This window comes from Mycothermus thermophilus (genome assembly GCF_041956435.1).
Source record: "Mycothermus thermophilus strain CBS 625.91 unplaced genomic scaffold VTJ04scaffold_4, whole genome shotgun sequence".
Lineage (NCBI taxonomy): Eukaryota > Fungi > Ascomycota > Sordariomycetes > Sordariales > Chaetomiaceae > Mycothermus > Mycothermus thermophilus.
Genome location: NW_027191430.1, coordinates 1,496,893 through 1,508,985, shown reverse-complemented (window position 1 = coordinate 1,508,985; position 12,093 = coordinate 1,496,893). Strand labels below are relative to the sequence as shown.

Genomic DNA, 12,093 nt, shown 5'->3' with positions numbered 1-12,093 from the left:
TCTTTCTGAGACTGTCTGAGATGCTTTGTCCAACCAGTATCGAGTCCTATCATAACGTCAGCCGGGCAATGATGAAGAGTGATCGAGACTCGGTACTCACTTCAGTGGAGTCTCGGACTCTGTCAGCTTGCGCCATTCTTCGACGCGAGCAGGAACAAGCTACGCGGGCGGCCTCTTCACGTTTCACGTTGGTGTGTGGGATGTCGGGATGTTTAGGAGGTGCTCGGCTGGGGGAATCAATTCGAGCGACAAGCACCGGGAAGAAGATTACACGTTGATAAAGCGCCGCAGAACCAAAAGCAGCGCCCTGGAAAGTCAAGATAGTCATCTGAGGCAGGAAGCTGAAGAATTTATGAAACAAAAAATGTTACCCCTCCGGGGAGTCGAACCCCGCGCAACGGAATGAGAATCCGCTATGTTAACCGATACACCAGAGGGGTGTTGGTTGTGTTTTGTTGTTGAAATGAGGGAACGGAAGGACGCCTGAAAGGCGGGATGAAGGTGTCTGCGAGGAAGGAGTAGGATGGAAGGATGGAAGGAGGTGCTTGCTCTGCCAGGTGGACGGGTGGGAGCAAACACGGAAGGATGCAGGTATCCGTGACTCTCCAAGCCCGTAAAGCATCATCGAGCGCTCGAGCATACCTATATCTAGGGAGCTGTGAATTATTTACGATAGTCACGGCAAACCATGAAAAGTCATGATCCCACTCTCATCTCTTCCACATGAGTCTAAGGAAAGGTATCATCGACAGAGGGCTGAGTACACACGTTCCGAGTTCCCTCCCCATACTGACAATTGATTGGGCCTAGTTAAGTATCTAACACATCAATCCACGAAATACATCCTAAGGTAGTTACGTAGACAGTTTTCTGGGTGCCAGATACCTTCGTATGCAGGCCACACAATGAACACCCACGACTGCGCAATGACCTTGGCTAAGCGTACCGGCGAACTCATTCAACTCCTTAATGAGATCCATCAGCCCGTGCCATGGAGGCATGGTGGCCATGTCATGTCACTGTTAGGTACAGGCCGAGTAACCGATGCTGACCGGAAGTTTGAGGTATGTCCCATGGTTGTGTTGTGCTGCCGTGCAAGATTATGTCATGATAGCGCATTCATCCCGACGTACACGTCCCTCGATGCCCTTCCCGGAGGGATCATTTTTTGCTGAAAGAACTAGTTCGAGATGCCTTAACCAAGAAACATGGTTCCCTCAAGCGCAGGGCGGTTTCAACCTCAGGTACTTGAGACCACATCACATGTTATTTGCAAAGTGGATTTGGTGACCAGAACAAGTGCCCTGTAAGTAGCGGAGGAAGGACAGAATTCTTCTCAAAGACCAGTCATTCGTGGAGCTATCGACGTTCACTGTATCCCCAGTTACGGACGGGTGTGGGCTGAACCAGGTATATAAACACTCGCCGACTTTCATAAGTGACGAGAGGGATGTGATGTCTATCATGACATGGTATAGTACATGTAACAGGCATCATCCGCCACCACACAGTATTGTACATACATCCTCAACCCCATTCCCAGCCTCGGCGACACCGAAATGGGCATGGACAGAAGCCAACCCACATCCAACCCCTCATCGTCACATGTAGCTTGCCCACCAACAAGTCCTCCGCCAGTCCGTTCCATTTCTCCTCTCTACCTCATCACCAATCCATCGTCAAATGCACCCGTGGTTTCATCTACAAGCCGCTACACACCCACGCTCCTCCCATCTCCATCCAAAACAAACCCCGCTTCGTTCCTTCAACCATGTCCCAGCCTCTTTCTCCCCTTCTGTCTCCTCCTCTGTATTATCTTCCTCCCCTTCACGGTCTTGTTCCTGCTCAGGAACCCGTGCCTGCGCTTTTGGATGAGCCGGGTGGCTCCCGAGAGGGTGGGGCGCGGGCCGCAGCGGATCTGTGACGCGACGGCGGAGAGGGCGGGGTGTCCCGTGATGGCGGTCTTTGGGACGACGTCAGCAAGGACTGTCTCGGAGGAGGAGGTTGAGGAAGCGGCGGGAGCAAAGAGCTGCGTAGTGCCGCATCCGGTTGTGCTGGTGGGCGGGCGGAAGATGGTGGCAGGCGAGGAGAGGGTTGGGCGCAGAGTAGGGAGGTGGGAGAAGAAGCTGATAAATTAGTTAGAATTTCAAGCGCTCTTATACGGTAGTGCCTCCGTCGAGAGGAAGTCTAAGAGCGTACCGTGAAGCTGCCGATGTGGTCTGAGCCCTGACGGCGGGTAGCAATTGGGCGGCCGGCCGCCGCAGGGCGGTCTGAAGAAGGCTCGTTGGAGACATTGGGTGGAGATACGCAAAGGCTGGTTTGAGGCTTGGTGCTCAATCGCAGCCTTCGCGGCGCCGATATGAAGTGTTTCGCCGGCTGGTCGTTTCTGCGGTTTTCGCGGCTCCGAAAAGTTGAGGTTTGTTCGGAGGAGGACGGAGTCTTGGCGCTCCGGTTCTTGTCGGCTGGCACCGGGCGACGTCACTTGGCAGGTCAACCTAAGATCCACAAACAACCACAGCATTGAGACACCTTCGGATTCAGGATGCCATTCACGCCGCGATCACCGTGATGAGACAACAGAGAGATTGAAGACAGAATGCCAAACTCAGGCTTGCGGGGGGTTGATTATAAGTATAGCGATATCGAAATCAATGTGTTGCAAGAGAATCTACGCTTTCTGCTGCCCATCTTGTGGAGCCTTCTCATTGTCCTCCTGACGCACCAGATTCTCAACATACCAACACTCTTTGCTTTTGTTACTGCAAACTTAAACTCTGCGCATTGTTCAATCTATCGTACATCGCACCGAACTACAACTCATCCCGGCCTGTCGCCTTGGCTTCGCCCTTTCCATCCTTCTCCGCCTTCTCAGTGGCGACCTTCTCGGTGGGCTGCCAGTCCAAGGCCTTGAGCCGTTCGGTCAAGATCGGGTGCGAAAAGTGGTAACTAGCAAAGACCCAGTCGGCATCCATAGTGCTGAGGTTCTGGATCTGGAGCTTAATGAGTGCCCGAGCGAGCTCCTTGCTATACCCGAGGTTCTTGGCAAACGCGTCGGCCTGGAACTCGAAGCGGCGGCTCAGAATGTTCATCAAGAGCTTAACAACGTTGTCCATTGGGCCTAGGATGTCGGAGAAGAGAAGGAACCCGATGATGATGGGGTGCTGGTTGCCAAAGCCAAAGGCAGAGTAGAGCGAGTTGTTGTGCACAAAGACGGAGAACAGAGAGAAGATGTAGAAGAGATGCGCCTGAGACTTGATTAGTTGTTATCCAAACTGGCGGGCTCGGCTCTCTCATTTACATACCTGACCGATAGCGAACAACTTGGTGGTGTGGCCCAAGCTCCAGTGGCCGAGCTCGTGACCCAGAACGGCGACAACCTCTTCGGTCTCGGTGTGGTCAATCAGGGTATCGTAGATGACAACGTGTTTCTTCCAGGGGAGACCAAAGAAGTAGGCATTGCTGTGGGCGCTCCGCTTGCTGCCATCGATGACATAAAGCTCATGCAGGGGGAACTTAAGCTTCTTGGCCAGCTCCTCGACATCCGTCTTCAGCTTGCCCTCCTCCAGGGGAGAGAGCTTGTTGAAAAGCGGAAGGATGACAATCGGGTAGATGGTGATCATGAAGACTTGCAGACCAGCAAAGAACAACCAGAGGAAGTAGAAGAACCGATCACCGGTCTTCTTGACGATACCGAGGAAACCAGCGAGAACCGGAGGAAGCAGGACGCCGACGAGGAGGTCGGTCTTGATCAAATCGGTCACAAACAGCTTGGGCGTCTGCTTGTTGAAGCCGAACTTCTCCTCGAGAACGAAGGTACCGTAGATGCTGACCGGGAGCGAGAGGATTTGCTGGAGGAGACAGAAACCAAGAACAAAGACGATGGACTGCGAGATCTCTCCCGTGAAGCGGGCCGGGGCAAATCGAAGCAGGAAGCTCCCCGCAAGCGACCAGAGCTTGGGAAAGACATCGAAGTGGTAGATAGTGATGGTCTGAACAAGTCCGTAGAGAGAGCTAGCGCCGGAGAACCAGGCCTTCGCACGTCCGTAGGCCTGGCTCTTGTCGAAAACTTCCTGTGATACTTCCTGCTCCAGAACCTTGGGCGGCTTGGGCCGTTGGAAAATACGGAATTGGCGATACCCCAGATAGGTTTCAAAGGCGTACTGGGCGACTGAAAAGCCTATGATGAGGTTCTTCCAGGGGAACAGGGGGCGGTCCAGGAACCGCGCGAGGCGCTGCAGAGAGATTAGCTTGTTGCGCTTCGAGGAGAACGAGTCATAACAATGCAATTTACCTGGAGGAAATCCATCGCGCTGAAAGATTCGCGACGCGTAGCCTGTCGCGAATTTTGTTCAACGATGGGTTGTCAATGGGGTTGTGAATGGGAAAGAGAAGAACAAATGAAGGATCGACGAGGCGCAAGCTGTCCTCCCACAGCAGGCACCCTCTCATGCAAGGGACCAAGCACTATCTTATCGAAACACGGCGTCTGATTGGTTGATATCAACATGAGCGTGCAACATCGAGGCAAGCACAGGCATGAGTCTCATTGTTCTCTTTGACAAACTCGCATTTCTTTTGCACAAAGACTGTCTTCCAAGTTTGTTTGGGCAAACCCGATCCGCAAGAGATGAATGCAGCACAATACTAGGTATATTGAAGTATGGAATCTAATTGTTTGGAATACACCTTTTGCCCAATTGAATCCCCAACTTCCTCCCAACGCAACCTCCCGACAATACTCAGTGTCTTGGAATCCTCATGTTCGCCTTGACCCGCTCGAGGAGCTGCTCTCTCGTGGCCCCGTCATCAGGAAATAGGTTTCGCTTCATATGGATTAGCAACAGTCATGAAAGATCTGAAATGAAAGGACCGTGTCGTACCGCTGCGAGCCATCTGCGGAGTTCCTCTCTTGTCCAAGTCTCTGGGTCTCCTTTGGGATCTGGTTCTGGGGGGAAGAGGTCACCTCCCCAAATGGCCCAAGCCGCAACACCTGTTACCAAGCCAGTGAAGGCTTCGGCAGTCAGAGATACCGCATATCCTGAGGATATTGACAGAATGTCTTACCAAGAAAGAGGTTCTGACAAATGTTAGCTCAATGTCAACGAATCATCAACAGTGGCTGCTCACCTTGGACCTCATGGCCCTGTCGAGTGGGGTCGGCATCTTGGGCAGGACGACACGGATGGAAGAACTGGAACCAGAAAGACACAAAGAGCTCAACGATGCTGTATCAAATGGCCAACATTTCTAGAAGACGCAGAGTACACGTAGACTTCTTGGATAGCTTCCAGGCTTCCAATGTCTCCATTTGGATTTGCCTGCGTTCTTCTCTTCCCAGGACCTGCTGTTCTTTGCGCCACGGGACGCGCACGCAGCACCGCCATATGTGGCGTACTAAAGCCCAGGCGCCACAATTCCCGATTTGGAAATCGCTGCTCCAGGCTCGGCCCCACCCGCGAAAACCCACACAAAATAATTTCGAGAAATCCAATCCCGCCGACCTCGAACTCAGGAACGTCTAGACCCCTCAAAGCCCAGTGCAGGAGCCTCGACACCGACAGCCAAAATGCCTCAGGAAGTCAGCGACATCAAGAAGGTGAGAATTGGCTCTCTGGAGATTTTCTAGCCTCTCGGCGACATGCTGACCAAGTTTTGCACAGTTCATCGAGATCTGCCGGCGGAAGGACGCCTCCTGTATGTCCCACCACCCGACGGAATGAACGGCGAAAATCCATTTGGTCGACGACATATGATTTGAAACAGAACGCCTGACGCTGACGACTATTTACAGCCGCCCGGATCAAGAAGAACAAGAAGACCCAGCAGATCAAGTTCAAGGTCCGCTGCCATAGGTTCCTCTACACCCTGGTCCTCAAGGATTCGGACAAGGCCGAGAAGCTCAAGCAGTCCCTGCCGCCCAGTATGTCCCAACACCTATTATTACACCAACCCCCGAAGCGAAGTTGAAGAATGGCCCTGGGCTAACTGCGGAACCTTTCCACACCGACAGACCTCCAGATTAAGGACGTTCCCAAGAAGAACAAGCAGGGCAAGTCTGCGTGAGCGGGTGATGAATCCTTAAATGGCGAAGATGGGCTGGTTGGTTTAGGTCGGAGGCTGGTGTAATGCTGGGTTGGGTCTCCGGGGAACTGAGCGATCGCGGAGGCGATGGACATGGCATACGACTCCCAACAACAACAACAACCTATGCATTTGCCGGTTCGGGTTTGGGCACTGGACTCATAACAAACGGCGTCTCGGAGTGGGAAATGGGGGGAAAGGCAATGGAAGAAGAACTGGGATTCTGTTCGCGTCGGGCGATATCTCACCTTGCTGCTGCTCCATGATGGATAGGCCATGGTGACTCGGCGACGTTTCGTTCAATCCCTCTCTCCTGGCCCGACGGAGAAATGAAACCTGCATTCATCGGCCACGGCCAAGCTCAGCACCTTGAAGCTTTCTCACAATTATCTTGCCGCATCCTGAGCAGTGAGTACTTGGAGAGTATTTATGATGCTATGTGTCGCCCTCAACAACCAAGGCAGCCAAGCTACCTCGCTGCCCCAATGTCCACACTGGCGATAAAAAGTGCCATACGCGACCTTGCCGCTGGGGTATGGTTTGGCTTTTGCTCGCCTGGCCAGAGCTGGCTGACACCCTCCACATGCCATGTCGTTCACTGTACGGGTCACTGTGGCTTGTTCATTGACGCTTGGTCTCAGAAGCCGACCGAACAACCCTCTTCGGTCAGCTCGGATTTCAGCGCGCGGGGGGTGCAGGGCTCATGCATACTGAATGCGCAACACGTCGGCCGGTGAGCCAGCACGCCGGTCGGCGTACAGGAAGGGAGCTAATCCCCGGGGACGGGCTTTTTGTGTGACGCTGCATCCCGCAACTTAGCCCCCACGTTGAGTCTGCACAGTGTCATAAGAGACCCTTCCTTTCCCAGTTTCCATCCTCGTCTCAATGTCTGGCAGGCAGATCACATTCTCACTCCCCCTTGACTGTTGTGTGTGTCCCCTTATACTGACATGTCTATGTAAGGCGAGCCCCTATTCTCTGCTGAGCTCCTCACTCACTGGCTCCCTGAGTGTAGGCCAAGCCCCTTCTAATTGATGGATGTAGATCAGTGAGATGAGGAGGCTTCTCCGGGTCGGCACAAGTTGCCCTGAGGCAACCGCCTCGGCCCTGAAGATATCGGCCAAGATTCCCGCCTCGGGCATAACCTTTGTCGATAACTCACGGGGCGCCTCGGCCGCGACAGCTGAACTGTCGGCTGCACTTGACAGGGCCATTGATCAAGTCGATCTAAGCGGTGAGTGCCTTGCCCAGCGTGTGGGCTCTTAGACAGTTGGGCTCGGCCTCAGACTTCAGCTGACGAGTTTGGTGCCGGAAGGTGACCTAGACGCACAGCTCCGGGATGTCCTTCTTCGGCTTGACCGGGAGGCTTCCAAGTACGCAAACTCAAGAGTAGACGAAAATCGTTGTGCCGAATGGACATGGTATGAGATGCCACGCCCGCCATCCGTACCGGAGCTGACGCATGCGAGCCTATGTGTAGTTCCCAGTCCGCAGCCCACGTCGTCTCGGCTGCCTGGAAATGTGCGCTGGGCGCATACGATGTCGATGCCATGGCAAAGTTGCCAGACTCCCCGTACTACAAGTTTGAGCAGGACCACGTCGTATCCCCATCGTTTGGAGGCAGCACCAAAGGGCTCCTCTCCGCCATTGTCACACCGGCTGAAGGCACGAACAACGAACTCCTACCCGCCCTCATCATTGCGGTCCGGGGGAGTGCCAGTAAGCTCGACCACATGGTGAATGCGAATTCGAGGCCACGGAGAGCTTTTGACTACAATGTACGCATCCGGCCTTCTGACAGCCCGTTCGCGGTACTGTGGGCAACCAGGGCTAATGACTCAAGGGGCTGAGCGTTGATGCTCATGACGGCTTTCTAAATAGCGCGGAAGCGCTAGAGAAGATTGTTTCCGAGAGAATACGCCTCTATGTTCAAAGAACTCGGCCCAACGCCCACGTCATTTTCACAGGGCACTCGGCAGGAGGCGCTGTTGCGAGCCTGCTCTTTCTCCGCCGTCTTGTGGGTTCAGACAATGGTAAGAAAGCGACTAGCACACCCGAGTACCGATCTAATTCAATGTTGACATGCACGCCCCTACATGTAGCCTCTGATGTGAAGTTATCTTGCATCACGTTCGGCGCTCCACCAGTCGTAACCCAGGCTTTGGACGTGAAAGGACTTGTGCCGCACCGGTCCCTGGGCCTCTGTCTCAACGTCATCAACGAGTTTGATGTTGTCAGCCGCGCGGATGGACCCTATATCATGTGTCTGGTCAACCTGACCCGCTCTTTGTTCGGGCAACCCCCTATTCCTGATAGTGGAGTTGAGCTTACCAGAGGCGTGGATCCTTCGGGTTCAAACACTTCTCAGCAAGCGGCCGGTTCAGAAAATGTCTGGCCCGTCCCGGCGCCTATGTATCACCATGTTGGTAGTCTCGTGCTCCTTCTGACGCGATTGGATGATGATGGCCGGATCTGTTTGAAGGCACGTGAGGTGACCGAAGAGGCACTTCAGCAGCTTCTGTTCTGTCGGGTTGAGGTACACAGCCGCGCCTGCTACTCGGATCGGATACGGCGACTCGAGGAAGGGGAATTAAGCGCCTAGGCAGTGTATTAGACCTTGGATCCATTCCTTGCGAAACACGCCTCATTATTGGTATCATTGCCTCGTCATCACTGTTGACGCTGCAAACTCCACATGCGCCGTATGTCTACGAGGTATGCTGTCTTCAGTCTGGTGATCTTGGCCCACTTCGTGCTCGATGTACAAGAGATTGAGGTGACGATGGGACAAAGCATATTGCTTGACGTGCTAAATGCCGAGAGAGCAATCAATCCATCAGAAACGCCTAAGCCATGCTACGAGCCTGCAAACGGCGGTATATTGGCACGGTTCCGACACCCACGGAGCTGCACGTGAAGCACTCGGAAAGGCTCTCGTGACTGCTTGGGCTGTTCGTGTCTACTCTAGATACTCTCTGTATTGCAAGCGGCGCGCAGCTCTTGGAGGTCCACGCTCGTCAGAACCCATCACATCCTCCTCCGCATCCGTCTCCTCCTCCTCCTCCTCCGCCGCTGCCGCCACAGCTACCTCCGCTTCCCCCTGACCCTCCCGCATCCCCTCCGCACGAAGCGTTCCCACACCCGCTCCCGCAACTTGACCCACAGCTGACCCCGCAAGCCGGTTCCCCGTCGCACGGAATATCTGGCCCGAGATCCGCTGCCGTGAAACCCGCGTCCGTAGGCGGCCCGGCGTCGACCGCGTCTGTGGACAGTGCGTTGTCGGCGGCCGCGAATTCGCCGGTGAACCCGGCGAACCCGTCGAACCCGCCGAGCGAGGGATCGAGCGGCGACATCCGGCTCGCAAACCGGCCCCTGCCGGTCCCGAGCACCACGTCCGACTGCCGCATGCGGCCGTCGCGCAGCTCCTCATATGCGGCGACTTGCTCGGGGCGCGGTAGCAGGGCCCACTCGGCCAGGAAGTAGTGGCTGTAGGTGCCGGCCTCGTAGTAGTGACTGAAGGGCTGGGCACGGTGGATACCGCCGAGCTTGACGCGCGCGAGGGACGGGTAGGCGGAGAGGACGGTGCTGGCGGCTCTGCCCGCGGTTTGGTTGCACGAAGAGTTGGGGTTGAGATTCGTATTGTGTAGCCAGGCTGTGGCGAGCACGAAGCGCCGGGTCCGCGCCATGGCGACGGCGCCGCGCGAGAGGACGTCATGCGCGGTGAGCACCATCAGGCGGTTGCGCATCCACGTCTGGGGCGTGGCACCCGGGCCCACGGCGGCGAGGGACGGGTCGACTACTGCGGGGCTGTACAAATGTCGCTCCCGCGTCAAGTGAAGGGCGGCGGTGGACCAGGCGTCAAAAGGGAAGGCCCAGACGTGCTTGGCCAGGTTGCAGGTTCCGCAGCGCGTTGGGTAGCGGCCGTAGGCCTCGGTGCAATCCCAAGGGAAGAGGTCTTGGTACTTGTACAGCGGCCCGCCAAAGGCACCCCAGTCATACCAGTACTCCTGCAGCGTGTCAATCATGTCGGCCTCGTCGTGGCGCCCAAAGTGAAATCGCAGGAGGTACTCCTCCGTCAGTCCGCTCGGGACATCGTACTTGGTCTTGACGTTGCGCTGCAGGTAACCCTCATCAGGGCAGACGAAACTCATGACGTACAACGGAGAGGGCATGTTTGGTTTCGGTGTGCTTGTGCTGCCGACAAGAGGTCCGAATAGCTCTCTGTTGATCAAGGCGTTACAGAAGCTCTGGCAGTTGTTGGTCGTGGCACTCCAGGTCAGTTTCGTGTTGGGGTCCAGGAGCCGCTCCGCAATGCTCTCCAGGTATATCATAACCCTCGAGTGTATCAAGGCCTTCAGTTTTCCTTGAATGCGGTCGAGATCCTCTGACATGAGCTTTTGCTGCTCGGCGACTGGCAGCCCCGGATCGTCAAATGGCTTCCGGCTTGCCGCTATAAGATCATTAACGATGTCCAATTCCTCTCTGTGGGGTAGCATCCCGGTGAAAGGGGCGCCGACGACCTGCTTCATGATGGCTTTATAGCGCTTTCGAGTTACTGGAGGCCGGTCTTGTTGCCAGATTTCCCTTGCCGCGGTTCCTCCTACGGCAAGGCTGCGGGTGCGTGGCGTAAACAGCAGGAATCGATCCTGGAAGACGGGGGGTTCCCGCATGGTTATCAGAGCGCCCCCTTTGGTACTAGCATTACCTGTGAGCCACCGAAAGAGGAGAGTGCTTGTCGTGGAAACTCACTGGGCTACTCCGTTCTCGATCACCAACGGGCCAACTCTCAGCGCCATGTGCACATTCCCGAATGGGTACCTGGAGGTGAATCTCCTGAAGAACAAGGGAATATCTTCATCAGCAGTTGCTTCGGTTACAACACTCGTGGAGCTTGAAGCGGCTACTCGCGTCGCAGAATCATGGAGGCTGCTCTCCGTCTTGGTTTCGAGTCGCTTCCATTTCGTCTTCGAAGTTTTGTTGGGAGCTGAGCCCACGCCTGTGCTGGCCGTGTTTTTTCCTGGAGAAGCACTTGATGAAGGCACCATGGAGGGCGAATTGAATGGTTTCTTGGTGCTAACAATCGATTTCAGCCCTTCGTACTTGGCCAGGGCGACAATCTCACCAAGTTTAAGAAGGCTGCACTGGACGCTTCCGGCGCCTCCGTTATCGAAGTGCTTTGCGTCCTTGTCTAGGGGAAAGAGGGACAACGGCTTGCCTGAACCGTCAAAGTGAGGGACGTCCTTGCAGCGGCAGATCGCCCGGCTTATTGGAGGCGTGATGGCTTCGGCAAGGACGCAATGCTTGTATGATTTGATGAAAGACGCGTCGCCGAAGTGGAACGAGCGGTAGCAGTCCTCACAGACGACGGCTTGGTCGGGTAAGCCAGCACATGCGGCCGACGAGACAAACATGCTTCCCCGTATGACGCTGTTGCAATCAGGACGACTACAGCGCAGAGGCTCGAGGCGTGGAATCCAAGACTCGTCAAACTTGGACAGGACCACTAGAAACAAAACATCAGTACCTGAGCATGAACTACTGGAGCAGACTCGCCGTCCGTACGTTGAGGTATTGCGGGCCGCTTCCAGAAGCCAAACTTGTCCAGCGGGGGCCGGTGTTCGATCAACTTTTCGATATCGAGGAATCCTACCGACATGGTCAGCGGAGTGCACGCCTCTCTCGGTGAGGCAAGTTAATGTAGAGGAGGTACATATATACCGACCTGTGGCTTGCAGCAAAATCCATGCCCGTCGTTGAAGGCCTTTGAGTCTCGGAATGTCTGAACAGAAATTAGAACCATGGGACCGATCAGGCGGCTGCACAGGTCTCTTCCTGGCTAGGGAATGTGGTCGGCTTTTACCATCGATGGCATGCCGGACGTCGACTCTCAGCTTGGAGCTGGCGTAGTCGATCTGGCGATCTCTATAAACATCTTCGAGTGCCTCGGCGTACTTGGAAATGGGTGCGTTCTTCCGACGAAGCTCCATGTCTCTTTCCTTTTTTTCCCCTGGA

General features: G+C 55.1%; 7 protein-coding genes and 1 non-coding gene across 8 annotated transcripts; 2 read left to right on the top strand and 6 right to left on the bottom strand.

Annotated features, from left to right (window-relative positions):
* Positions 1-368: 368 nt before the first annotated feature.
* On the bottom strand, positions 369-440 carry VTJ04DRAFT_t77. The gene has a single exon. It is a non-coding gene; the product is annotated as a tRNA-Glu (tRNA).
* A 1,325-nt stretch (positions 441-1,765) lies between these two features.
* VTJ04DRAFT_6288 (mitochondrial 54S ribosomal protein bL34m) lies at positions 1,766-2,294 on the bottom strand (the record flags this gene model as incomplete). Its single annotated transcript, XM_069364492.1, has 2 exons — positions 1,766-2,126; positions 2,200-2,294. The coding sequence occupies 2 exons, from the start codon at positions 2,292-2,294 to the stop codon at positions 1,766-1,768; spliced, it is 456 nt and encodes a 151-aa protein (XP_069218314.1).
* A 516-nt stretch (positions 2,295-2,810) lies between these two features.
* On the bottom strand, positions 2,811-4,306 carry VTJ04DRAFT_6287 (uncharacterized protein; the record flags this gene model as incomplete). Its single annotated transcript, XM_069364491.1, has 3 exons — positions 2,811-3,245; positions 3,303-4,232; positions 4,292-4,306. 3 exons carry the CDS (start codon positions 4,304-4,306, stop codon positions 2,811-2,813), a joined length of 1,380 nt encoding a protein of 459 aa, XP_069218313.1.
* A 433-nt stretch (positions 4,307-4,739) lies between these two features.
* Positions 4,740-5,163, bottom strand: VTJ04DRAFT_6286 (uncharacterized protein; the record flags this gene model as incomplete). Its single annotated transcript, XM_069364490.1, has 4 exons — positions 4,740-4,823; positions 4,881-4,990; positions 5,065-5,077; positions 5,128-5,163. The coding sequence occupies 4 exons, from the start codon at positions 5,161-5,163 to the stop codon at positions 4,740-4,742; spliced, it is 243 nt and encodes an 80-aa protein (XP_069218312.1).
* Positions 5,164-5,384: 221 nt separating this feature from the next.
* On the top strand, positions 5,385-5,967 carry VTJ04DRAFT_6285 (60S ribosomal protein eL38; the record flags this gene model as incomplete). Its single annotated transcript, XM_069364489.1, has 4 exons — positions 5,385-5,391; positions 5,523-5,596; positions 5,661-5,694; positions 5,792-5,967. 4 exons carry the CDS (start codon positions 5,385-5,387, stop codon positions 5,965-5,967), a joined length of 291 nt encoding a protein of 96 aa, XP_069218311.1.
* Positions 5,968-5,981: 14 nt separating this feature from the next.
* Positions 5,982-6,359, bottom strand: VTJ04DRAFT_6284 (uncharacterized protein; the record flags this gene model as incomplete). The annotated part of the gene is made up of 1 exon (XM_069364488.1): positions 5,982-6,359. One exon carries the CDS (start codon positions 6,357-6,359, stop codon positions 5,982-5,984), a length of 378 nt encoding a protein of 125 aa, XP_069218310.1.
* Positions 6,360-7,134: 775 nt separating this feature from the next.
* Positions 7,135-8,683, top strand: VTJ04DRAFT_6283 (uncharacterized protein; the record flags this gene model as incomplete). The annotated part of the gene is made up of 5 exons (XM_069364487.1): positions 7,135-7,315; positions 7,397-7,502; positions 7,562-7,859; positions 7,925-8,114; positions 8,184-8,683. 5 exons carry the CDS (start codon positions 7,135-7,137, stop codon positions 8,681-8,683), a joined length of 1,275 nt encoding a protein of 424 aa, XP_069218309.1.
* A 357-nt stretch (positions 8,684-9,040) lies between these two features.
* VTJ04DRAFT_6282 (uncharacterized protein) lies at positions 9,041-12,068 on the bottom strand (the record flags this gene model as incomplete). The annotated part of the gene is made up of 5 exons (XM_069364486.1): positions 9,041-9,153; positions 9,245-10,776; positions 10,831-11,584; positions 11,644-11,727; positions 11,942-12,068. 5 exons carry the CDS (start codon positions 12,066-12,068, stop codon positions 9,041-9,043), a joined length of 2,610 nt encoding a protein of 869 aa, XP_069218308.1.
* Positions 12,069-12,093: the final 25 nt, after the last annotated feature.